The 25,698-nt window shown below is 43.1% G+C and overlaps 1 protein-coding gene and 1 long non-coding RNA gene across 2 annotated transcripts in view; one reads left to right on the top strand and one right to left on the bottom strand.

Annotated features, from left to right (window-relative positions):
- The window catches only part of OVOL2 (ovo like zinc finger 2), a 67,246-nt gene extending 43,886 nt beyond the window's left edge, over window positions 1-23,360 (bottom strand). Inside the window, exons 1-3 of the mRNA XM_033936375.1 lie at window positions 22,969-23,360; window positions 21,686-21,933; window positions 2,231-2,417 (exon numbers count right to left, since the gene is read on the bottom strand). Of these exons, the coding sequence (XP_033792266.1) occupies window positions 2,231-2,417; window positions 21,686-21,933; window positions 22,969-23,068 (535 nt within the window). The 5' untranslated portion in view covers window positions 23,069-23,360. The remainder of the gene's footprint in view (window positions 1-2,230; window positions 2,418-21,685; window positions 21,934-22,968) is intronic.
- A 152-nt stretch (window positions 23,361-23,512) lies between these two features.
- Window positions 23,513-24,816, top strand: LOC117356751. The gene is made up of 2 exons (XR_004538704.1): window positions 23,513-23,750; window positions 24,478-24,816. It is a non-coding gene; the product is annotated as an uncharacterized LOC117356751 (long non-coding RNA).
- The last annotated feature ends 882 nt before the right edge of the window (window positions 24,817-25,698 follow it).

Here is a 25,698-nt window from a genome sequence, read left to right on the forward strand (position 1 = left end):
AGCTGAGTATCAGAGGACAAAAAAACAGCAGATAATGTCCCAATATCTGTATGAAAATGCCAGCATCTATTAGATCTGGAACTATCTATTTTTTGTAAACACACAGGGGTTATCTCCCCCCCCCCCACACCCCACGCTAACAAAACCCAATCTTTGATGGGTTGCCTCTTAAAGATTTAGATGTGTATTTCATTTTTTTTTTTTATATATTCTGTTGTGAAACACACTGATTTCTTAATAATTACAATGTCTACTGCCAAGTAATACCATTGTCATTGGACAGTAGCACCCTGTGGTTAAACTGTAAATTCCATCATTTGAAAGCTACTGTCAGTGACTTCTAATTATTTCATATATTATCACCGACTGCATGTCAATTTGACACAACTGCAAGATTAATTGCATAAACCAGCTCACAATTTTTCTAGTGCGCTTCTATAGTAATCCTGATTGCGTGTGAGGGTCTCTCCCCGATTTGGCTTGCAGCATCTCTTCTGCTTTTTCCCCCACCATCACAATTCTTCCTCTACCCCCTCCCCCCCAATCCAGAATCACCCCTTTTAGACATGATATATAGAATCAGGCCCTTAAATGTGTAGCCCTAATCATCACAGCTGCTTTAATTTTATTATGCTTGCCAAACCTGAATCTTTAGATTCCGCTGTATTCAAGCCGCCCTACTCCTCTCCTAAAGGTACACACAGAGACACAAAGGGATTGGAAAGAGCATTGATATACCATGTGCCATATATCTTCCCCACTTCTTTTATACAAATACCATAGCAAAGACTCCTTTGTGGCAGTATGCCAAAAAAGGAGGATCGTTCCAAAAAGTAGTTTCTATGTACCTGCTAGCTCTTATATCAAGGAAGAAAAATGAGAAAGGATGGCACGCATCCTTCTAAGTTTCCAAGTTTATTAAGACTTTCTATCTATTATGTATGCAAATTATGTAAACTGTTTATGCCCTCTTTTACAAAGGTGTGCTAAGCATTTTAGCACACGTATAACGCACGCTAAATCAACATGCACACTAATATTTACCGCATGCTAAAAAGCATAGCGCACCTTAGTAAAATGGGGGGTTAGTTTTAAACGGTATAGAAATTTTTTAAAATAAATAAAAATAAATATCCTGCACTTTATAGTAAAACCTTCTCGGCGGCTAACACTTCTACAAAACCGTAGCGCCGGGGCCAACGCTAAAAACTGTGCTACGGTTTTGTAACTGGTGTGGGGGGGGGGGAGAAAGACTAGACAGTGAGGGCAAATAATAGAAATACATTAAATCTACAAATTTTAATTACATAAAAGCATTGCTAAAAAGAAAAGCTTTTAATTCTGATTTAAAAGATTCCAAATTTGATTCTAGTCGTATATTTTTTGGGTAAGTCATTCCAAAGAGTAGGCCCACAAACTAAAAAAGAAGAATGTTGTATATGTTCATGTGCTACTTCTTTATCCCCCCCCCCCCCCGACTTTTTTTACAAAACCGTGATAGTGGATTTTAGGGCAGGCCAGTGCACTGAATGCTCTGCGCTGCTCCCGACGTTCATAGGAACTCTATGAGTGTCAGGAGCAACACAAAGCATTCAGCGTACCGGCCTGCCCTAAAGTCCACTATCATGGTTTTGTAAAAAAAGGGGGGTATACGAGAGAATAACTAACTGTTTCTGATCCAAAGATCTAAGTGTTCTACATGATGAATACGAGATCAAGATTTGCAATAGATAAGGTGGTTCATTTGTCATTAAAGTTTTAAATACCAACAAAAGAATTTTACATGAAATCCTTTGAGGAACTGTTAACCAATGAGCATGCTTCAATAAAGGAGTAATATGGTCGTACTTCTTTGTATTATGTATTCAATGGATTACTGTGTTTTAAATATTTTGAATTCTACATATTTCCTTATGATTTATTCCCACTAATAAAAAGATGGAATTATAATTCATCTACTTCCCAATAATAGTAAAAATTACAGAAGTCACATTCTTCCAGAACTGCTGTATCCAGATATACAATCATACATATAGAAGTCCCTCCAGTGCTATCCAGAGTCTGAAGAAGAGAATTTTGAATAATATAATGGGACTGCTATAAATTCAATGGATTAATCTGGCATTTTTTTAAAGATGGTAGAGGCAAGCGACAATTTCTTAATATGCTATAGCAAGCCAAATATTTTGGCTACGGTGCACCCTACTAGAATGGCCAGCCTTGTTCATACCTGTGTGAGTCCTGACATGTCTCTTCAGATCAAATGTATCATTAAATCCTTTTCCACAAAAGGTGCATAGGTGCCTTTTCACCTGGTTGTGGCACTTGACGTGACGATTGAGCATGCGCTGGAGACGAAAGACTTTAGTACACATGTCGCAGTTGTACACCGCCTCGCCACAGCTACCCGTGGTGAACTGTAGAGGTACATTAAATTACATTACAATCATTGTTCATATGCCGCAAATACCTTTACAAAGTTCACTGCAGTTTATATGCACAGTGGTAAGAGTGGAACCATCATTCAGAATAACAACTGAATAAACTTTAAAATTTCTAAAAACAAGTTAATTAATTTTTAACACAGTTATTAAACAGATACTGTATGTCTTCAATTACCTTTGAAAACTTTTATAATTAACTAACGGTGTAATATGAGTTGATATATATTTCCAGGTTTTTGCTGCTTGGTAAGCAAAAGTTGAATTAAAACAATCCAGCATATTTCTTCCTCCTTACTTCCAGAAACTGAAATGGTGATTTTATTCTAAGGTGGTGGGCCCTCTACCATCGAAAAACAAGGTAATTGAGTCATATAGATTGGCACTTCTCCATGATAAATTTTAAACAGAAAGCAAAAAACTTAAACTAGATTCTGCCTTCAATTGGGAACCAATGCAGCTTCATTGACCCCCACCCTCCTTTTTATAAAACCGCTGAAGTGTTTTTTAGCGCAGGCCAGTACGCTGAATGCTCTGCTCCTGATGCTCATAGGAAGGTGTCAGGAGCGGCATAGACCATTCAGCGCACCGGCCTGTGCTAAAAACCGCTTTCACGGTTTTATAAGGGGGGGGGGGGAAATCAGGCAAGATTCTATTTCCTTTTGTTAAACAAAAAAAATCAAGCTGATTGCTGTATTATGTAATGTTTGCAATTTACACAGCATTGACTTAGAACAGTTCAGATAAATAATATTACAGTAATTTATAAGAGATACAAATAAAGGTTGTATCAGTAACCAAAAATGATATTCTCCATAAAACAGAAGACAGCTCAGTGCCTGAAGAGTCTCTGTGGAAAACTAATACAATTCTAACTCCGGTGTTATAGCATGCAAACTTATTATTTTTCCAGACACCATATTTTCTCTGATTAGTTACATTTAAAATATACAGTATTACAGATCCATGGTAAGACCCCATCTGGAATATTGTGTACAATTCTGGAGACTACATTATCAAAAAGATGTGCTGAGAGTTGAGTCGGTTCAGCGAATGGCCACCAGGATGGTCTCAGGACTCAAGGATCTCCCGTATGAGGAACGGCTGGTTAAGTTGCAGCTATACTCACTCGAGGAACGCAGAGAGAGGGGAGACATGATCGAGACGTTCAAATATGTCACGGGCTGTATCAAGGTGGAAGAAGATCTCTTTTTTCTTAAAGGACCCACGGCAACAAGAGGGCATCCGTTGAAAATCAGGGGAGGGAAATTTCATGGCGACAGCAGAAAATATTTCTTCACCGAAAGGGTAGTTGATCGCTGGAATAATCTTCCACTACAGGTAATTGAGGCCAGCAGCGTGCCAGATTTTAAGAAAAGATGGGATTGGCATGTGGGATCTCTTCTTAAAGGAAGTTAGGGGGTGGGTCATTAGTGTGGGCAGACTAGATGGGCCGTGGCACTTTTCTGCCGGCATTTTCTATGTTTCTATGTTTTGTATGTGTTGTTTAACCATTTTAGAATGAGAACGGAATCCAGGCTTAAACATGGAAAGCCTAATGACTCCCATTCAGATTACAAAAAAGATTTCTCTATTGTCAGTAAATAGTTTTAAGAACAACTTTTATAACAGGCTGCCAAGGTAGGAAGTACAAGCAGGCATCTATTGGGGGGGGGGGAGGAAGGGCTATTGTATAAAGGTAATTTTACAAAGAAGATGCCAATTATTCAGGCACCAGACCATATGTAAATGACCAGAATACCAGCAGATGGGCCATATATGGAGAAAAGTCACCAGAAACAAAACAAATGTGGTTTTAATGAATTCTGTTAGAGCAGTTTGTAATACACTTCTCCCTCCGTATTCCGTATAGGGGATTAACAGAACCACAAATACAGAAAAACCGCAAATAACTTTTTCATATGTTATTCGCTGTTTTCTATTAAAAACCATTGTGAATATGGTGAAACCGCGAATAACATGGTGAGAGACCTGAAGGAGAGGCAAAAACACGGTGAAGAAAGTGCTGGGAATCGGCGATTTTCTCTGTAAACGCTTGGAATCAGCAATTTCTCTATGCAAGCTGATGTAATTGGGGGGGAGGAGCCAGCAAGCTAAAAACCGTGAATAATTGAAACCGTGAATGCTGAAACCGCAAATACGGAGGGAGAAGTGTATAATAATCCAAATGCAATCCTTTTATATGAAAAAAGCAGCAGAAGTTCAAATAGTTAACTATTGCAGACTGGCCAGTTTTTCATGACATGTCAACATTTTAGATCTGCTCCTTTAATCACCATTTCCCAGAGACATGCAACATATCTGTGTCATTGAAAAATAAAAATAAAAAAACAAAACAAAACAGGCAGATCAGTTGGTAACACAGTTACTGACAGGTCTAGAGCAATCTGGTTTTATGATCGGTAAAACCCAATGCTATATAGCCAACCAATGTTAGTGCATCAATCACTTGGCTATTTTGCATGGGGGTTTACTAATTTGCATGGATTGGATCAGATTGGAAAATGGGCGATCGAGGGGAAAAACACTCAGACAACAGTTTTGTGCATCAGGTCAGGGAATCCGATCTGATCGATCGGTAAGTTTTGTGCATCCCCCAGTAAGTGCAGTTATGCATTGAACTGCAAATTAGTGCAAATTGACACCAGGTATCACTTTATTGGTTGTTAGCACCTAAATTGCAAATTAAGTTACAAACAATGTGTAAGTAAGATTAAAGAACTAGGGGTTAAGAGTAACTGCCTCACCTTCTGGTTTCTTATGAAGCTAAGAGGGGTGTTCAATAATTGTTGACCTGAGTATGAAAGAAAGTAGCAAGTACAGTATGTTGAAACAAGTCTACATGTTGTCTCAAGGTTACTCATGCATAGTTGCAGATCAGTGCGAGTCTCACATTCCAAAAGACAGGATGTCAGGAGAGTCCTCGTGCAAATCAAGTAAAAAAAACTGCTAGATTTGGAGCACTATTCAGTGATAAAATTTCTCACAAAAGAAGGAAAAAAGCCAAAGGAGATCAATGAATACATGACTGCAGTTTATGGAGAGTCTGTCCCATCATCCTACAAAGTAAAATTTTGGAGCAAGCAATTTAAGTAGGGTACAGAGTCCATTGAAGTTCTTCACACTGGACAGTCTGTGGCAGAAAGTCAAAGATTTGATTTTGTTAGACAGATGAATGAAGGTTTCCCAAATAGCTGAAGAAATGGATATCTCAGCAGATACAGTTTTGTAAAATAATTCATGAAAACTTGCCATGTCCAAGGTTAGTGCAAGATGGGTTCCAAGAATGCTGATACCATATCAAAGGTTCCAGTGCTATCAGGAGAACTTGGAGAAAGAAACATAGAAAATGATGGCAGAAAAGGGCCACGGCCCATCAAGTCTGCCCACTCTAATGACCCATCCCCCCTAACTTCTTCCCCTAAGAGATCCCAAATGCCTATCCCATTTTTTTCTTAAAGTCTGGCACACTGCTGGCCACAATTATCTGCAGTGGAAGATCATTCCAATGATCAACCATCCTTTCGGTGAAGAAATACTTCCTGGTGTCGCCATGAAATTTCCTGCCCCTGATTTTCAGCAGATGCCCTCTTGTGGCCGTGGGTTCTTTAAGAAAAAAGATATTATCTTCCACCTCGATACAGCCCGTGATATATTTACATTACATTAGTGATTTTTATTCCGCTTGTACCTTGCGGTTCAAAGCGGATTACATAAGAAGAGAACTGGACATTTCCAGGATGGTACATGACAATAGAGAATACAGTTTGAGGATATTTGAACATCTCAATCATGTCTCCCCTCTCTCTACGTTCCTCGAGCGAGTATAGCTGCAATTTACTCAGCCTTTCCTCATACGGGAGATCCTTGAGTCCTGAGACCATCCTGGTGGCCATTCGCTGAACCGATTCAGCTCTCAGCACATCTTTTTGGTAATGCGGCCTCCAGAATTGTACACAATATTCCAGATGAGGTCTCACCATGGATCTGTACAATGGCATTATGACTTCAGGCTTCCGGCTGACGAACCTTCTACGGATACAATCCATCATTTGTCTAGCCTTGGATGAAGCTTTCTCCACTTGATTGGCAGTTTTCATGTCTTCACTAATGATCACTCCTAAGTCTCGTTCTGCTGCAGTCCTAGCTAAGGTCTCACCATTTAGGGTGTAAGTTCTGCACGGATTTCTGCTGCCAAGGTGCATGACCTTACAGTTTTTGGCATTGAAGCTTAGTTGCCAAGTCGAGGACAAATGTTCCAGTAAGAGTAGGTCCCGCGTCATACTGTCGAGCAATGTGCTTTTGCCTACTATGTTGCATAGTTTGGTGTCATCTGTGAATAATGTTATTTTACCTTGAAGCCCCTGAGTCAGGTCTCTTACGAAAATGTTACATAGGATCGGGCCCAAGACAGAGCCCTGTGGCACTCCACTGATCACCTCCGACGTTTCGGAGAGGGTACCGTTAACCACCACCCTCTGAAGTCTATCGCTTAGCCAGTCTTTGACCCATGCAGTTAATGTTTTACCTAATCCCATCGACCCCATCTTGCTCAATAACCTGCAGTGTGGGACACTATCAAAAGCTTTACTGAAGTCCAATTACATGACGTCCAGGGACTCCCCCATATCCAGCTTTCTTGCTACCCAGTCAAAGAAGCTGATTAGATTGGATTGGCAGGACCTTCCCTTTGTAAATCCATGTTGATGGGGATCATGTAGTTTCTCCTCGTTCAGGATCGTATCTAATTTATGTTTAATTAGTGTTTCCATAAGTTTACTCACTATTGATGTGAGACTCGCCGGTCTGTAATTCGCAGCCTCCGTCCCGCATCCCTTTTTGTGGAGTGGAATGACCTTAGCTGTTTTCCAGTTCAACGGGACTCTTCATGTACTTAGGGAAAGATTGAAGAGCGCGGATAACGGTTCCGCCAGGACATCACTCAACTCTCTAAGCACTCTGGGGTGTAGATTGTCTGGTCCCATGGCTTTGTTCACTTTGAGTCTTGATAGTTCACAGTAGACGCTGCTGAGCGTAAACTCAAAATTCCGAAACGGGTCTTCCGAGCTTTCCCTTGTCTGCAACTGTGGACCGGACCCTGGCGCCTCCCAGGTAAAGACTGAGCAGAAGTATTCATTTAGTAGTTTGGCTTTATCGGAATCCGATTCTACATAATTCCCGTCTGGTTTCCTAAGGTGTACTATCCCATCTGTGTTTCTTTTTCTGTCACTAATATATCTGAAGAAGGATTCATCCCCCTTCTTAATGTTCTTTGCTAGATTCTCTTCTATTTGGAGTTTGGCCTCTCTGACTGCTGTTTTGACAGCTTTAGACTTGGCTAGATAGTCTTCTTTTGTCTCCCTTTTTCCTGATTGTTTGCAAGAGATAAATGCTTTTTTCTTCTTTTTAACGAGGTCCGAGATCTCCGCAGTGAACCACTGAGGTTTATTGTTTCTCCACCGTTTGCTTACTGTTTTTATATAGCGGTTAGAAGCTATGTGAAGATCAAGTGAATTTTTTTCATTGTTGGGTGACTGGAGATGAGACTTGCGTCTTAAACTGAATGAAAAAAAGGGCCTACAAAAGCAAAAAAAAAACCCCAACCCCTCCAAATCCAAAGTTATTAACAGATCAGAGTATGTGTTTCATTTGTGTGCATAATATACAGATTACAGCCAAAGGCTTGAAAATAAACTGTAGTGACAGGATGCTAAACTAAGACACTCGTTTGCTCTTGGGAAACTGCTTTATCGGCAGAACTCCGCTCTTCACACTTCAAAGAGTGAAAAGGCAAATTATATATAAGTCACTAGAGATTAGGAGAATAGATTCACCAAAAAAATCCTTTTCTTACAGTTTTTTGGGAAACAGTTATGAAGTGGCAGCTATGTGCGTGCACTTGGCTGCCTGTCTTTAACCTAGGCAGGGTTAAGCTGTTGGTGTACAGTACTCGCTGAAAAAGATATTCACATTCAGGTCTTCAGCTCCTGAAACATTTCTTCAGAACCTTATAACTGTGCAGTCTCTAGTGAAATTTGTCATTTCTCCCTGTAGAATGAATACAGCACCTTAGAAATACATCCCTGTAAAAACACCCAGCTTGTATATCTGTCATGGTTGCACTGACAAAAGCAGCACAAGAATTTTATCATTACATGTCAAGTCATAAAGGAAGAGCTCCGCAGCTGTTTCTCTGAACTGAAGGAAGTTGGCAAACAGAAGGAAGGTACACCCAGGGCCTAGTATAAAAATACAAGGAACAAAGTCCTTCCTAGTTAAAGATGCGATAAGAACAGGACTCAGTCTATCCACACCACGATTACAGGTTTACTTTCCGCTGTTTTTCTCTAGTGCTTGCTCACTTGTGGAAAAACAGAATATAGCTATTCCCCTATAATGCTTAGGATTTTTGCAGTGCTACCAGTACAGGAGCCACAAAAGAGCGCTACCGTGAGCTGAAGCATTTGGTTACCACAGAGTGAACGTGCATGCTACTGGTCGCACAATGCAGAAAAGAGGAGAGCATAGGGGTGAATTTGCACGATGCAAATGGACAACACATTAAGATGAATGGTAATGAGGCCATTTAATATTCCTCTGCAACACATAGGGTCCAGAGAAGAGCGACTAAGATGGTTAAGGGGTTGGAGGAGTTGTCGTACAGTGAGAGATTAGAAAAGCTGGGCCTATTCTCCCTTGAAAAGAGGAGACTGAGGGGGGACATGATTGAAACATTCAAGATACTGAAGGGAATAGACTTAGTAGATAAAGGCAGGTTGTTCACCTCTCCAAGATAGGGAGAATGAGAGGGCACTCTCTGAAGTTAAAAGGGGATAGATTCCGTACAAACGTAAGGAAGTTCTTCTTCACCCAGAGAGTGGTAGAGAACTGGAACGCTCTTCCGGAGGCTGTTATACGGGAAAACACCCTCCAGGGATTCAAGACAAAGTTAGAAAAGTTCCTGCTGAACCAGAAAGTACACTAGTAGAGTTGGTCTCGGTTATGGCAACGGTCTTTGACCTGGGGGCCGCTTGAGCGGATTGCTGGGCGCAATGAATCACTGGTCTGACCCAGCAGCGGCAAATTCTTATATTCTTAACACGGGTAATTTTTTTTGTCAGTTCTGGGACAATGTTGATGGGTTGGTCTAGAGGATTTAGTGCTATTTTTCAAAGGTTTAAATAACAATGTCTTTTTTTCAGTGGCCAGAACAAAGCGCCTACAACTTTAAAAAGGCAGACGGAAGGCAACAGCTCCTTCGCATATCTGAACAACAATGATAAGTCGCCACAACAAAAATGGAGATCCTACCCTCACACAGTAGAAGCACAAGAAAAACAGATAAAGGTGACCTGTGATGCTCAATCCCTTTATTGTGATTAAGACTTGACACGTACGTGGTTCGGCCGCAATTGCCTGCCTCAGGAGTCTGAATCTTTATAAAGAATTATATAACCACACATGTGACTGTGATTCTTGAGTTTAAAGATCATTTTAAAATGTGTCTCATAGAAAAGTGTGCCGGCTGAGCTAAGCAGAATGACAGCTTTAAGAAATGCTGAAACGAAAGTGATAAGTGCCTTTTTTTTGTGTGTGTGAAAAGAAATCGTTGGGAAGCTAATATTTATGTGCTGTTCAATAAAATAATCACTCTTAGTCAGCTCAAAATGTGATGTTTTCAAAGATATATCAACTACTGATGAAACATGCTCAGAGACTTGAAGGCAATAAACAGGGGTAAACCCCCCAACACTACTGCCTCACCACCCAATCATCGCATGCTCAAAAGGTTTTTAGTTGATAGCAAAACTGTTGAATTTTTGACATAATATGCCTCACAGGCTGTATAATTTATTATATGCACTTATAGTTGAGGACTTAAATAGCAAACTTATCTTTCAGCTTGCGGGTTCCAATTTAGGCGATGTTGTCTCAATAGATTAACTTCCTCCTATCATCATCTTTTGGCTACCTTGTAAGAAGTTTGGTAACGCTGTAGAGACAACATCGCCTAAATTGGAACCCGCAAGCTGAAAGATAAGTTTGCTATTTAAGTCCTCAACTATAAGTGCATATAATAAATTATATAGCCTGTGAGGCATATTATGTCAAAAATTCAACAGTTTTGCTATCAACTAAAAACCTTTTGAGCATGTGATGATTGGGTGGTGAGGCAGTAGTGTTGGGGGGGTTTCCCTCCTGTTTATTGCCTTAAAGTCTCTAAGCATAAGTTTCATCAGTAGTCGATATATCTTTGAAAACATCACAATTTGAGCTGACTAAGGGCTCCTTTAATGAAGCCGCAATAATGGCTTTATCGCGCGTGACTTTTAATCACGTGCTAACCCCCACGCTAGCCGGAAAACTACCGCTTGTTTAAGAGGAGGCGGCAGTAACGGCTGGCAGTTTAGCGCACGCTATTACGTGCGTTAAACCGCTAATGCGCCTTCGTAAAAGGATCCCTAAGAGTGATTATTTTATTGAACTGGACATACTCTCTTTAATCACTCAATTCTTTTGAATAGTATTGAGTTCGTTGTCCCCATTTGTATTTACTTGACTGAATATTTATGTGCTGGAACAGGCTCAGATGAGTGCTGCCATTTTCATTTTGTTTGGACAGGTGCAGAATGAATAGACCGCAGCTCATAGGAACATAAGAATAGCCTTACTGGGTCAGACCGATGGTCCATCAAGCCCAGTAGCCCGTTCTCACAGTGGCCAATCCAGGTCACTAGTACCTGGCCAAAACCTGCATGCATCATCATGGGATGATTAACTCCTGATAGGCCCAGCTCCGCCCACATATACACCCGTTGATGGTTGTCTGCTAAAAATTGAGACGCACTGTTTATAGAATAGTACCTAGCACTTATGCACGTTGGTGCTAATTATTGGCACGAGCCACATGTGTTAAACACTACTGTTCTCTAAACTATGTAGACATAGACTTATAGAATTGCCCTTTACAAGCCTTTCTTGTCCCTCAGGGATTGGTTGATGTTATGATCTGTGACATTGAATATTCAGAGCAGCGAATGGCACGGGGACAAATTTTTCCCTGTCCCCATGGGAATTCATTTTCCTGTCCAGTCGAGTTTTTTTTTCATGTCCCTGCCCCGTTCCTGCAAGCTCTGTCCTCATCTGCACAAGCCTCAAACACTTTAAAATCATAAGTATTCGAGGTTTGTGCAGTGAAAGCTGAGCTTACAGGAATGGGACAGCGACAAAACTCGCGGAGATGGGACAGAGAAATTGAGTTCCTCCAGGGACAGGGAAAAATTTGTCCCCTTGTCATTCTCTAATTTAGAGTAGTCAAAAGAATGACCCTAACTACCACTGTGTTACTGGCCAAGGTGTAGCAACATTCCATGCTACCAATACTGGGCAAGCAGTGGCTTCCCCCATGTCTGTCTCCATAACAGACTTTGTGCGCATGTGTCTAGCAGACTTTCTCCAATTAGCACACAAGGGCTTGAAATTAGCATCTCATTAGCTTACTGCCGGGGCAGTGGCTTCAGAGTCGGAGTTGTGAAAAATGTACAGAGTCCAACACCAGCTTCAAAATAAAAAAACAACATTATAATATATAATAAATGTATAATTTTTTTTATATAAAAGCACTTCCTGTATGGCTGGACTATCGCACTCTAGCAAATGTATCTTCAGGATATTTCATTCAGCTAGTTGAATACTAAGGGCTCCTTTTACAAAGGCGCGCTAGGGCCTTAACGCGCGGAATAGCGTGCGCTAAAATGCTGCGTGCACTAGACGCTACCGCCTCCTTTTGAGCAGGCGGTAGATTTTTGGCTAGCGCGCGCTATAGCACGTGCTAATCCGGTGCGTGCGGTAAAACCCGTAGCGCACCTTCTTAAAAGGAGCCCTAAGCCTTGAATACTGTGTCCCAGGCCATAACATCAACCAATCCCTGAGGGACAAGAAAGGCTGGTGAAGGGCAATTCTATAAGTCTGTGCCCACGTAGTTTAGAGAACAGTAGTGCTTAACCCAAGGTACAAGGCTGGCAGCGGATCTTTCTTAACGGGATTGCTCCTTGAAAAAGCGAATCAGCGAAACGTGGATTCATGTCAGAGCCCTGTTTCAGCTTTTATAAAGTGAAAGATAAGTTATAGTTTTGACACTATTTAAAATTAAATTAAAAAAGCTAGAAAGTTTATAAACTAAGGATGGTGGAGGAAAACCGATGAGGCCAGCTACATTAAGCCTGAACAGGTTTAGCCGCTGAGATTATTACTTCATTATCAATATCTCCCTTCTGTTACTTCCTATCCCTCTATCCTTCCTTTTATTTACATATTATAATTAATAATAATAATAATTATTATTATTACTTCCTATCCCTCTATCCTTCCTTTTATTTACATATTATAATTAATAATAATAATAATTATTATTATTATTATTATTACTTCCTATCCCTCTATCCTTCCTTTTATTTACATATTATAATTAATAATAATAATTATTATTATTACTACTTCCTATCCCTCTATCCTTCCTTTTATTTACATATTATAATTAATAATTATTATTATTATTATTATTACTTCCTATCCCTCTATCCTTCCTTTTATTTTTATTTACATATTATAATTAAAACTTCCCTATTCCCCAGTTCCTTTCATTTCTAATAAGTCTAATTTTGTTATAGTCCTAGTTTTACCCCCCTCTTTATTTTATGTTAACCAAATTTCTATATTCGATTTTTCAAATTTTTAATATTGTAAACCGTCCAGATACATGTGATGGTTGGTATATCAAGCCATAAATAAACTTGAAAGTTGAATGATCATGAATTGGAATTAATAAGAATTTTCTAAAAATCTGCAGAAGGGTGTCTGGTGATAATTGATACCATTTGAAAAAAAATGAAAAAAGATTTGTCCTGAAGCTGTGGATATTTATTAATTTTTTATATATACATATCATTGTCCTGGATCTAAAGTTATATTTACCAGTACCTTATATAAAAAAAAACCTTTAAAGCCTGATATCAGTAGGAGACAAATTTTGAGTCAAAGCTGTGTATGTGCAGCTCTTCAGCATGGCTTTCTGCATTAACTCTACAGTGCTGTATAATGGTACACGTACAAGTCCCTTCCCAAAAGAGCTTATGATCCGAGTGGATACCTGAAGCAACAGGAACTAGTGATCGGGGCAGGGTGTGTCAGTGGTGGAGGTGGAATTAGAACCCTGGTTCCCACTGCTTTAATGGTTGCCCCTCCTTACTTCGTACTATATAGATTACATTTTAGATCACTGGGATCTTTCAAGGGAACCAATAGGCTTGCTCAGTAACACAGTGGTAGCTAGGGTCATTCTTTTGACTACTCTAAATTAGAGAATGACAAGGGGGACAAATTTTTCCCTGTCCCTGGAGGAACTCAATTTCTCCGTCCCATTCCTGTAAGCTCAGCTTTCACTGCACAAACCTTGAACACTTATGATTTTAAAGTGTTTGAGGCTTGTGCAGATGAGGACAGAACTTGCAGGAACGGGGCAGGGACAGGAAAAAAAAACTCGACGGGACAGGAAAATGAATTCCCATGGGGACAGGGAAAAATCTGTCCCCGTGCCATTCGCTACTCTGAATATTCAATGTCACAGGTCATAACATCAACCAATCCTTGAGGGACAAAAAAGGCTTGTGAAGGGCAATTCTATAAGTCTATGTCTACGTAGTTTAGAGAACAGTAGTGTTTAACACATGTGGATGGTGCCAATAATTATCACCAACATGCATAAGTGCTAGGTACTATTCTATAAACAGTGCGTCTCAATTTTTAGCAGACAACCATCAACGGGTGTATTTGTGGGCGGAGTTGGTCCTATCAGGAGTTTATCATCCCATGATGATGCATGCAACCGACAGAAGCCTATCAATTGCACACGTTGCATGGTGCACCACTGCAGCTTTGCACTAATGTTCCTTAACGGTTTAGGCAAAATAGCATTAAGTGCGCCCTTTTGGGACACCTAAAATAAGGCGCCAATTTGTACAACAGCCACCACAGAGCTTAGTAATTGGTATTATGGTCAATTTAACCATTAGGCAGATTGCCCAGGGTGTGGCCCAGAGCATCTGCAGTTATTGGACGCTTTTGCTTTTACACTATTATACTTTGACACTATTATGCAGAATTGTTGAGTTTAATTATCAGACCTGAGGTGGAGGGCAGAGCTTAGAGGTCTAAAAGTTAAAGGCTGAAGTTTTAGCTAAGGTGCCTAAAACACTTACTCCACTGTTATGAATGGCCTGACTATTCATGCCTTACAGTCTTTCTGCACTTGTGAAAGCAGCTGGGCATGTGCAGGTATGTATGTGCGACTGCATAGAACAGCACCACTTACATGCATGTGTGCTCTATACTTTAAGGCAGTGTTTCTCAACTCGGTCCTGGAGTACCCGCTTTCCAGTCAGGTTCTCAAGATATCCGCAATGAAAATGCATGGAATACATTTGCATATAATGGAGGCCGTGTGTATGCAAATTCAACGTTGATATCCTGAAAACATTACATTACTGATTTTTATTCCGCCTCAACCTTGCAGTTCTGGGCAGATTACAAAAGAGACTTCTGGACATTTCCAGAAGAGTTACAAGAAGAATGGTGCAGTACAGTTTAGGGAATGAGATACGGTAGGGAAGATTGGGCTATTTCTGTGGGTTTACAATTCGGGATGCTGTACAAATAGGAGATAGTGCAGTTCCAGTATATATACAGTTAGGGAAGCAGTTGACATGCTTGAGGCTTTGGAGAGAAGGGTAACTGGTGAAGGGGGGAGGATGGGGGAGTTATGCTGAGGGGAATCCAGTTTCGAGTTATGACATCTGTATAAATTTTTTGAATAGATGGGTTTTGATTTTTTTGCGAAAAACCTGACTGGCAAGGGGGTTTTCCAGGACCAAGTTGAGAAACACTGCTGTAAGGTGCTATTATGCGTACACATGAGAGCAGCGGCAGTGTGCTCACCTGGATGTGTACCAAACCTTACGTTACGAGTAGCCCGAGAGCTTGTCTCGATGGGCGTTTTGTAACACGGGGCTGGGAGGCCCCTGTGTCACCCGTGAGGCAAGCTGGGTGGGGAGGGACAGTTGCAGGGATAGAGCAAGGGAAGAAATAGGGAGGGAGTGGTTCGCGCTAAAAGGCATGAAAAGGATTGGGCCAGTGGGTTGAGTGATGGCACGGGAGAGTTTATAAATCTGGGACCTTGGAGGACTTGTGTTTTAGAGTCCTCCAGGGCGTTTTTTTTTCTCCCACCCACCCACCCTTGTGTGGGCGGATATCGTAGCTCGGGAGGGCGGGTCTCCAGAGCTACTGGGGTCTCATCCGGCGATGAGCGGTGGGCCGGCTGGGAGCCGTGCCTTGGGGTAAGGTGACCCGGGTTAAAGGGACATGAGGTCATGCCACCCCTCAGACTCTTGCTTTTTGTGGCGGGGTCGGGGGCAATATGTTGATGTTTACACTGGGTAGCTCGGGAGGAGCCTGCTGATGTTGTTCAATTGAGATTCAATGTGTTAATGATGTTTATATATGCAAAGTTAATTTATTTAATATTAAGGATTAATAAAGAGCTGCGGCTATGTTCCATATTACTGTGTGTTGTTTATTAGTTGGTTGGGTCGGTGAAAAAGTGGGTGTATATGGGTGGCAGCAGGGACTATCCAGATCCCGCTGTTAATTATAACATATTAAATAGAAAGAATGGATTAATTAGTCAAATATTTAAGGGAAAAAAAAATAGGTTTTCAATTTTCTCCTGAAATGTTTGTAAGAATCAGCGGAAAGCAACAATGAATGAAATTCCTTTTCATGCGAAGCTGCCTGGAATGCTAGAACATGATTAAGGAATTTCTTACTTTTACAGGCGGAAAGTTAAACAAAGTATGTGTTTTTCTACCATTTTTATGTATGGCTATAATAAAGCTATCAGTCAAATAGATTGGAGCTGAGCCATAGAGGACCTTGTAACAAAAACAGCCCAGCTAAGAGCAATTGAGGATCCTCCAAGATGGCCGCACGAGGAGTTGTTTGAGCTTCACTCTCCCTGAAGCTCCTTAAAATATCTTTGTCTACTGCAACTATTTACCTGGTTTATAATGCCGAAGAGGAGGGGACGCAGCGCTGCTGGAGCCTCGCAGCGCTCCAGAACGGCCGTCTTCGGAAACATCGAGGAGCTGATGAGGAGAATGCAGGGCACGCCAACAGCTTCGGGGAGTTCCCCGCGGGAGACGCATGGTGGAGGCGCATCTGTGTCGCTCTCCATGGGGCCGGAGACATCGTTGAGCCCCGAAGTAAGGGCACCTCCCCCACGCCCTCAGTCAACCAGTTCCCCGCGAGAGGAGGTACTTCCTGAGGTCGGAGTTCACCTCCTCCCGGAGGCTAAGGAGAACAACGGGGGAACTGTGTGGCAGGACTCCCTGCCGGTGCAGAGGAGTCTGAGCGAGGAGACTGAGGAGGAAGCGGTGGGGGATGAGAGAATTCGACAGACTGCCGTAGGAGACACGCTGCCAGAGGGTGAGCTAACCAAATTAAAATTACAACCTTTTCAAATTGAGAAGCCCCGAGAGGTTACATTAGATTCTCTGTGGGATCTTGTGGCCAATTTGGCAAGATCTATAAACCCACAATTACAACAATTAGAAAAGAAACTTAATAACCATGAAATTGAGATTAAAAATTTAAAGACTGGACTTGAGGACTCAAAAACTTCAGTACAGAATGTCTGTCAAGAATTAAAAGTCTCCCAACAAATTACTGAGACATTAATTAAAGACAATACAGTGGTGCCTCGCATAACGGACGCCTCGCACAGCGAACGCTGCGCACAACGAACTTTATGTCTTGATTCGTACAACGAACTTCGTTTCACACAACGAAGTCGCCCGAGCTGCATCCTTCCGCGCAGGCACTGCGCTTAACTGCCCTCTCTCCGCCTGGCTCCCTCTTGCCCCCCCCCGACTCCCCGACACGATCGGGGCAAGAGGGAGCCCAAGCCCTCTTGCCCCCCCGACTCCCCGACACGATCGGGGCAAGAGGGAGCTCAAGCCCTCTTGCCCCCCCGACTCCCCGACACGATCGGGGCAAGAGGGAGCCCAAGCCCTCTTGCCCCCCCGACTCCCCGACACGATCGGGGCAAGAGGGAGCTCAAGCCCTCTTGCCCCCCGACTCCCCGACACGATCGGGGCAAGAGGGAGCCCAAGCCCTCTTGCCCCCCCGACTCCCCGACACGATCGGGCCAGGAGGGAGCCCAAGTCCTCCTGGCCACGGCGACCCCCTAACCCCACCCTGCACTACATTACGGGCAGGAGGGATCCCAGGCCCTCCTGCCCTCGACGCAAACCCCCCCTCCCCCAACGACCGCCCCCCCCAAGAACCTCCGACCGCCCCCCAGCCGACCCGCGACCCCCCTGGCCGACCCCCACGACACCCCCAACCCCCTTCCCCGTACCTTTCTGTAGTTGGCCGGACAGACGGGAGCCAAACCCGCCTGTCCGGCAGGCAGCCAACAACGGAATGAGGCCGGATTGGCCCATCCGTCCCAAAGCTCCGCCTACTGGTGGGGCCTAAGGCGCCTGGGCCAATCAGAATAGGCCCGGGAGCCTTAGGTCCCTCCTGGGGGCGGGGCCTGAGGCACATGGGCCCAACCCGACCATGTGCCTCAGGCCCTGCCCCCAGGAGGGACCTAAGGCTCCCGGGCCTATTCTGATTGGCCCAGGCGCCTTAGGCCCCACCAGTGGGCGGAGCTTTGGGACGGATGGGCCAATCCGGCCTCATTCCGTCGTTGGCTGCCTGCCGGACAGGCGGGTTTGGCTCCCGTCTGTCCGGCCAACTACAGAAAGGTACGGGGAAGGGGGTTGGGGGTGTCGTGGGGGTCGGCCAGGGGGGTCGCGGGTCGGCTGGGGGGGCGGTCGGAGGTTCTTGGGGGGGCGGTCGTTGGGGGGAGGGGGGGTTTGCGTCGAGGGCAGGAGGGCCTGGGATCCCTCCTGCCCGTAATGTAGTGCAGGGTGGGGTTAGGGGGTCGCCGTGGCCAGGAGGACTTGGGCTCCCTCCTGGCCCGATATTGTCGGGGAGTTGGGGAATCGGCGGGGCAAGAGGGCTTGGGCTCCCTCTTGCCCCGATCGTGTCGGGGAGTCGGGGGGGCAAGAGGGCTTGGGCTCCCTCTTGCCCCGATCGTGTCGGGGAGTCGGGGGGCAAGAGGGCTTGGGCTCCCTCTTGCCCCGATCGTGTCGGGGAGTCGGGGGGGCAAGAGGGCTTGAGCTCCCTCTTGCCCCGATCGTGTCGGGGGTGCCAGGGACCACACGGAGTCACCCACCGTACCACCCGATTCGAGTAAGCGCAGGTATCGGTGGGTGGCTTATTTGCGGGGGGGTGCCTTATTTTACATTTTTTTCTAAAAAGGGGGGGCTGTCTTATTTGATGGCCCTGCCTTATCATCGGGGAAACACGGTAGAAAAAAAAAAAAAATGAACAGTTAAGTCCCAGTTTTTGCCGCTGAGACTCTGCCCTCTCTCACTGTAAAATTAGACTCTACTTAGTCTGTCTTTAAATTTAAAAAATGTGTGTTGTTTTAAAAAACAATTATGTTTTTAGATGTATCTAAATAAAAATAATAACCAAAAATTTATCTTTTTTTATGTCATCTTAGCATATTTTATGCTGCAGAACGAATTATTTTTTTTTACATGTATTCTTATGGGAAAACGCGTTTCACATAACGAACGTTTCGCATAACAAACTTGCTCCTGGAACCAATTAAGTTCGTTGTATGAGGCACCACTGTACTAACCTAAGAAGGAAGATGGAGGCAATGGAAAATTTCTCTCGTAATAATAATCTCAGACTGATAAATTTCCCTAGGGTTTCTATGATAGCCCCAAGGGAAATGTTGAAACGTTATATGACGGAAGTATTGGAACTTTCTGAAGAGTCGTTACCACCATTTACGCAGGTCTATTACCTTCCAAATAAAACTCAAGACCAACAACAACAGAAAATGGGACCTGATTTAATGAACATATCTAATATTTTGGAAATGTCTGATAGAGAATTGGTGACCCCAGCCACTTTACTTTTGACAGTAGCTCTCGCACCAGATAAAAACTGGTTGCTGAGACTTTTCTTTAAAAATAAACACAAAGAATTTTTAGGTTGTAAAATTCAGATGTTCCCGGATTTGGCTAGGGATACACAGAGAAGGAGACGAGAATTTTTGTTAAGGAAACCTGGTGTTATATCTCTGGGGGCGACCTTTTACTTGCGACATCCTTGTAAATGTGTTGTTAATTATCATTCTCATAAATATGTTTTCTTTGAGCCATCTCAACTGACAACCTTTCTCTCAACTGCATCTCTGGAGAAAGAAAGTGCTTAGTTTAAGAAAGGGTGCTTTAATCTCATTCAACTAGTTATTGCTTGGTTTAAATATAATTACTTTGATTCGCCTATTACCCCTCTTGGATCTGATTGAGGACTTGAGTAGAAATTTATGCTTATATTTGATATTCTTTTATATATCTTTTCAATTGTATTAATTTCATGCTGAATTTCCTTTCTGTACAAGTTTTATGCTTGATTATATTGAAAAATTCAATAAATATTAAATAATAAAAAAAAACAGCCCAGCTTAAACAAAATCCAAGCCTCCACAGGCAACCAATGAAGTTCATAATAGATCGGTGTTACATGGTCGTATTTTTTCAATCCGTAAATCAGTCTAACTGCTGTGTTTTGAATTAATGATAGTCTTGATAGCTCTTTCTTAGTGACTGATAAGTAGACGATATCCTAAACTCCTCACACCCAATATCCAATCCCCAGCAGTACCACCTGGGCTCACAGATTTTCATTGCCCTAGGCGTTATGCACTATCTCTTCACTGGAGCTATTATTTAGCTTTAATGATAAACTTATTTTATTGTTTTTATAACACCCCTTTGGACAAGCTTTGTTTATACAAATACTTAGCTTTTAGTGTGGTCTTCCTTTCAGGGATATAGGAGCCAACATATTTCATCCAAATCAGGTTTTTTTCAAGGCTTATCATCCCTTATTAAAAAATACCATGAATACCTTCTCTCACCAAGCAGCCATATGGGGTAAAGACCTAGATCAATTGCTTTCACCCACCACTTATGAGGAATTCAGGAAGCGCCTAAAAACATACCTGTTCCTGAAATACCTAGACAACTGACCCGCTCTTCTCTCTCTCCACAATAAAGGTCCTCCCGATCTCATCCATTCCCTCTTCCCTCATAAGTCCGCATAGAACTTCACGGTTCAGCGACTTATATAAATTGTTATTATCATATTGTAATTTTTCGCTGTATTTTTTGAAATGCGTTACCTTTTCCTAACAGGTCCTCTCAGAAATTTCTTAGCAAACTGTATAACCTATATTCTCGCTCAGCAAACTGTATATTTATATTTTTGCTTTCTTAAAATTTCTGCACTCTATATTTCCTTTGATCATCTGCATATTGTAACTCACTTCCTTGTTCCTTGATTGTAAACCGCCTAGAAGTCGCAAGATTGTGGCGGTATAGAATAAAGTTATTATTATTATTATTCCGGACCACTGAATGTAATTAGGATTTGTACTAAGGTTTGGTACCCATCTGGGTACAAAAACACCATAACAAGAAGTTAAGTGCTGTGTGGTTAATTATCTAATATGAATGCAACATAGAATCTTTGCTCCAACACTCCTTACAAAAAGAGATCCAAGTTAAATGTTTATCATTTGACAGTAAGTGATTTTAAAAAGAAAGTGAAGGTTACATTACATTACATTACATTAGTGATTTCTATTCCGCTTGTGCCTTGCGGTTCTAAGCGGATTACAAGTTAGAAGACTGGACATTTCCAGTAGCATTGCAGTACATATAATCAAGAATGCGTTAAGTTACAATTGTTGTTCTGGACTTTTCCAGGATAAATTGGTAGTAGATAGTAGATAGTGATGGTTGTTTAGGCGAATAGAGATAATATTGTCCGGATTCTGTTGTTTAGACGAGGTTGATTTGCAGACTGCAAATATTAGAATGTAAACTGAAGTATGCCAACTTTATTCTTAAATTCATCCTCTGGCAACAGAGCTGTGGTGCATGGGTAGCTAGAAATTGTATTAGGTCACAGCACACTAGTTTTATAAAAAAAAAAAAAAAAAAAACCAATTTCATTGAGTTAGTTGAATACTGTACCTTAATCTTCGATCTGGAAGGTGTGCGCTTGACTGCAGGAGCTGGAACCAGTCCCTTTGCCTCGCTCCCCTGCCTGTCTTCTGTTGCAGCAGGGGTCGGGGCATCGCGTAGTTCCTGCTCCGTCCCGCAGGGGGCGTTGCTAACGCAGCTGCTGCTGCTGCTGTTCTCCAGGTTCAGTATTTCACCTTCGGGGCCGGCGCTGCAGCGATTCTCTTCGGCGTCATACTTCAAAGTGCAGGTTACATTTACTAGGATGGGAATCGGAGGGGTGGGGGAGGGGAAAAAAAACAAAAAGCACACGCAAGGTCAAGGGTGAGGCTACCGTATGTAATTTTGGAGCATGACATAAGTAAAACCCCATCTGGCGCTTCAGGGGATTACAGCTGCTCACGCAAGGAGGCGGAGGCAGCAGGTGGGTCGGGGTTGCGCTGCTGTTTGAACGCAGGGCGTTGGCGACATGAAAGGTGTGGGCGAGAGGACCAGCCTCTGAGCTCCCATCAACAACTGAGCTGGAAGATGGAGGCCGTGGACTGAGGCACAAGGATGGGGGGGGGGGGGGGGAGGAAGGGAGTTCCGTTAGGTTGGTGGTGAGGAGGGAACCCCTCCCCCCTTTGCACTGCAGGGAACTCCGTTTGGGCTTCCCGAGAAAGAAAGCTCCTCGGCACAAACGTTATTTTAATGACAGGTTTCCCCCTTGTGCAAGGATCCCTGCTTGAAAGAACCGCTTAGGCAGCTCCGTATTGAGAAACCCTTCAGCGCGTCCAGGGAGTGGATAATTCGGGGGGGGGGGTGTCTGTTTAGCACCCCCAACAGAATCATTTTGAAAAACGCACGACTTAAAATTAAATGAGTGCATTTTGTGTGCAGTTTAGAAAAAAAAAAAAATCCTAAACCCCAACATTACTTTTTTTTTTTTTTTGTAACTTTAAGAGAACTACATCACGCCCTGCCAAAGTCCCCCCCCCCCCCCTGAGAATATGAGGCGAGCCTACCTGAGCTAAACTCTTCTGGGAGCTGCAGAGGCGCTTTTTTTTTTCGCCAGATACCGAATTAAGCTTTAAGCCGCGCATGTAAAAGCGCTCCAACAATCCAGCTGCATTTGCTTATTAGCTGTTCTCGCCTTCGAGAACGAAGGGGGGAAATCGAAATAATACTAATCCCAGTCTGGGGATTAATTTTTTTTTTTTGGGGGGGGGGAGGGAGGAAGGGAGGAGACTTAGTAGATCTGGCGTCCCCCACGGGTTGTGGTGGCGCTTCCTCGTCCTCTTGCGCGCTGTTCTTACCTGGGATGTACGTATCCGCTCTTTCCTCATCGGGGAGCTCAGCCCAGGTGCGGATGGTGGGCAACGAGTTCTTCCTTTTCACTAGGAAGGCTCTGGGCATGATGTGCGGGAGGGAGGGCTCGGCTTACCTGGCTCTTCCTTCCCCCCTGTCCCTCTTTTCTCTTCTCCCACTCTTCAAAAAGTTTTTGGGTTTTTTTTTTTTTAATTATTATTACTTTTTTTTTTTTTTTTTCCCTGCGATCGCGGCGCCGCTTGACGAGTCGACCTGGATAATAAAGATCGAGGAGCTCTCGCGACCCTCCCCCGGCGGCGCCTCTTTTGATCCAGGAGGGCTCCGCTAGCGCGCGCACACAGACGCACACACACAAAAAAAGCAGAAAGTTTCATAAGGTGGAATAGAAAGAGGCACCAGGAAATTTGGGAGTGAGCATGCGTGCTGCAAATATAACGGTGTCAACAAGCTTCCTTACCTGTCCGACCGGTTAGAGCAGCTCAGGTTTGTTCCAACCCTTCCTTAGGCATGAATGTTTGCTAAAGAATTTGAGGGCCGAGAAGAAGCGAGAGAGATTTTTTTTTTTTTCTGCTGCCTCCCCACCGCTATCGCACCCGAAGACAGCCGCGGGAGGCGTAAGAGTTCGCTCGGTTTACAGGGCAGCCGTGAAAGAGCGCAGCTTTCTTCCTCCCTCGCGCGCGCGATCATGAGCAACAAGGACCCGGGCTAGGTATCATTTGTGCCGCGGACTATTTGCCCAGTTATGCGGCTGGATAGGCGCGTGCCTAAGGTACTTTCTGTCTTCGTCTAGACCAGAGAGGTGTTTTAGTGTACAGTAATATACCTGCTTTAAAATAATCTGCGCACGCATCTGAAATATAGGTACTTTTGCACAAGTATGTGTATAAATGCACTTTTTTTTTTTTTTGACCGATGGGCATTAGTAAATATTAGAAAAGTGTGTGTATCTAGTCGTTAAATCTGATAAAATTGTTGGTATTCTTGAGGGGAGGTGTCTATATTTTTAATTCTTGGGGGAAAAAAAGAAGTTGTATCTGTTTGTTGGTTTTTTTTTTTTTATTTGATACATCAGCAATCATAACGCCGCCTAAGCAGTTTACATCACATTATAACGAAAGAGAGCAAGAACTGGATTTTTTTTTTTTTTAACGTATATATATATATTTTTTCTGTCGCTCTTCTACCCTCGTCCTCTCACTTTGATTTGAGGCCGTAGTGCCGCAGGGAGGTGGGGGTGGGGGGAGGGGAGCTGGTGATTTTGTGCTCCCGAACCTGACACCTCACCTGGATTTGCGTGAAATGGGAGCCGCCTGCCTGTCAGCCCGCCCAGAGACACTCCTTAGAGGCGAGGGAACGGGTTTCCACCTTGAACGCGACCTCTGTACAGGCAGTTGTTTAACGGATTTCATTTCGTTCAGGCTAGAGGTGTGCTTTTTTTTTTCTCTCTCTCTCGTCTTCATTCATGGATTGATTTTTTTTTTTTTTTTTTTAAACAGCTGTACCATGGGAAAAGATGTGCAAGAAATCTTTGGAATACAAAAGTGTGTGTTATCTTTCCCGCTATTCTATAACCAACTGTAGTTCTTTTAACCTTATATGTACCTTATGTGGTCTTTCATGTTATTTTTCGTATAGAACACGAGTTCCACAGCACTGAATGAACCAAGTGAATGTGTACTTATTGCTGATAGGTTTTGGTAAAATTTCCTTTTGTTTGTGTGCAAGTATTTTTATTATTATTATTATTTTTAGTATACCTGATTAGATTGTAAGCCGCCCAGAAGGATTTTATCCTTGGTGCTGGATAGTAAGATATAAATAAACTTGGATCTGGAGATGTCGGTACTGTGACTTTTTTTTTTTTCTTCTTTCCAGGAGTGACTCTACTTTAGAAATCTGAAATGAGTAGCAGTACTTCATTGCTAAGTACACCTATGTTAACCTGCCAATATGCACGCTATTCAGCTTGTCTGCGGTGTTCTTTGCTCACATGTTTAAAGACAATAGACTGTTTTCAGTCCAATTCTTTATACACTTCTCCCTCTGGATTCGCGGGAGATAGGGGCAGAGCTGGACCGCGAATGATGAAAAACCATGAATATCCGGCTCTGACCTACCCCCGCCTCCCTCCCGCCTTCCCGGCCTTACCTGGTGGTCTAGTGGGCTTTCGGGGCAGGAGCGATCTTCCTACGCTCATGCCCCGTGCAGATCGCCATTAGGAAATAGCTGTAGGGAGTTCCCGTCGTAATCTCGAAAGACTACGGGAACTCACAGCAGCCATTTCCTAATGGCGATCTGCTCGGGGCAGGAGCGTAGGAAGATCGCTCCTGCCCCGAAAGCCCGCTAGACCACCAGGTAAGGCCGGGATGCTGGGGGAAAGACTTAATGATGGTTTGTTGTTTTTTTTTCTTTTTTCTCCCTCCCCCAAAAATTGCGAATATGTGAAATCGCGATTACCGAAACTGCGAATGGGGAGGGGGAAGTGTATGTGAGTTTTCAAACCATTGGACCCCTGAGGAAGGCGTGTTCACCGAAACACGGACCGTGTAGGCTCCGGTTGAATTTTTATCACAGTATTTTTTATCATGGTACTTTTTAAATTGAATTTTCATGGTTTTATATGTCAATGTTTAATAAATTATCACCAGAACATCTGCATCCACAGTTTTGTTTTTGTTTATACCTGTAGAGAAAATACATAAATGATCACTAGCTAT

This window comes from Geotrypetes seraphini, chromosome 3, assembly GCF_902459505.1.
Source record: "Geotrypetes seraphini chromosome 3, aGeoSer1.1, whole genome shotgun sequence".
In the NCBI taxonomy this organism is placed as follows: Eukaryota; Metazoa; Chordata; class Amphibia; order Gymnophiona; family Dermophiidae; genus Geotrypetes; species Geotrypetes seraphini.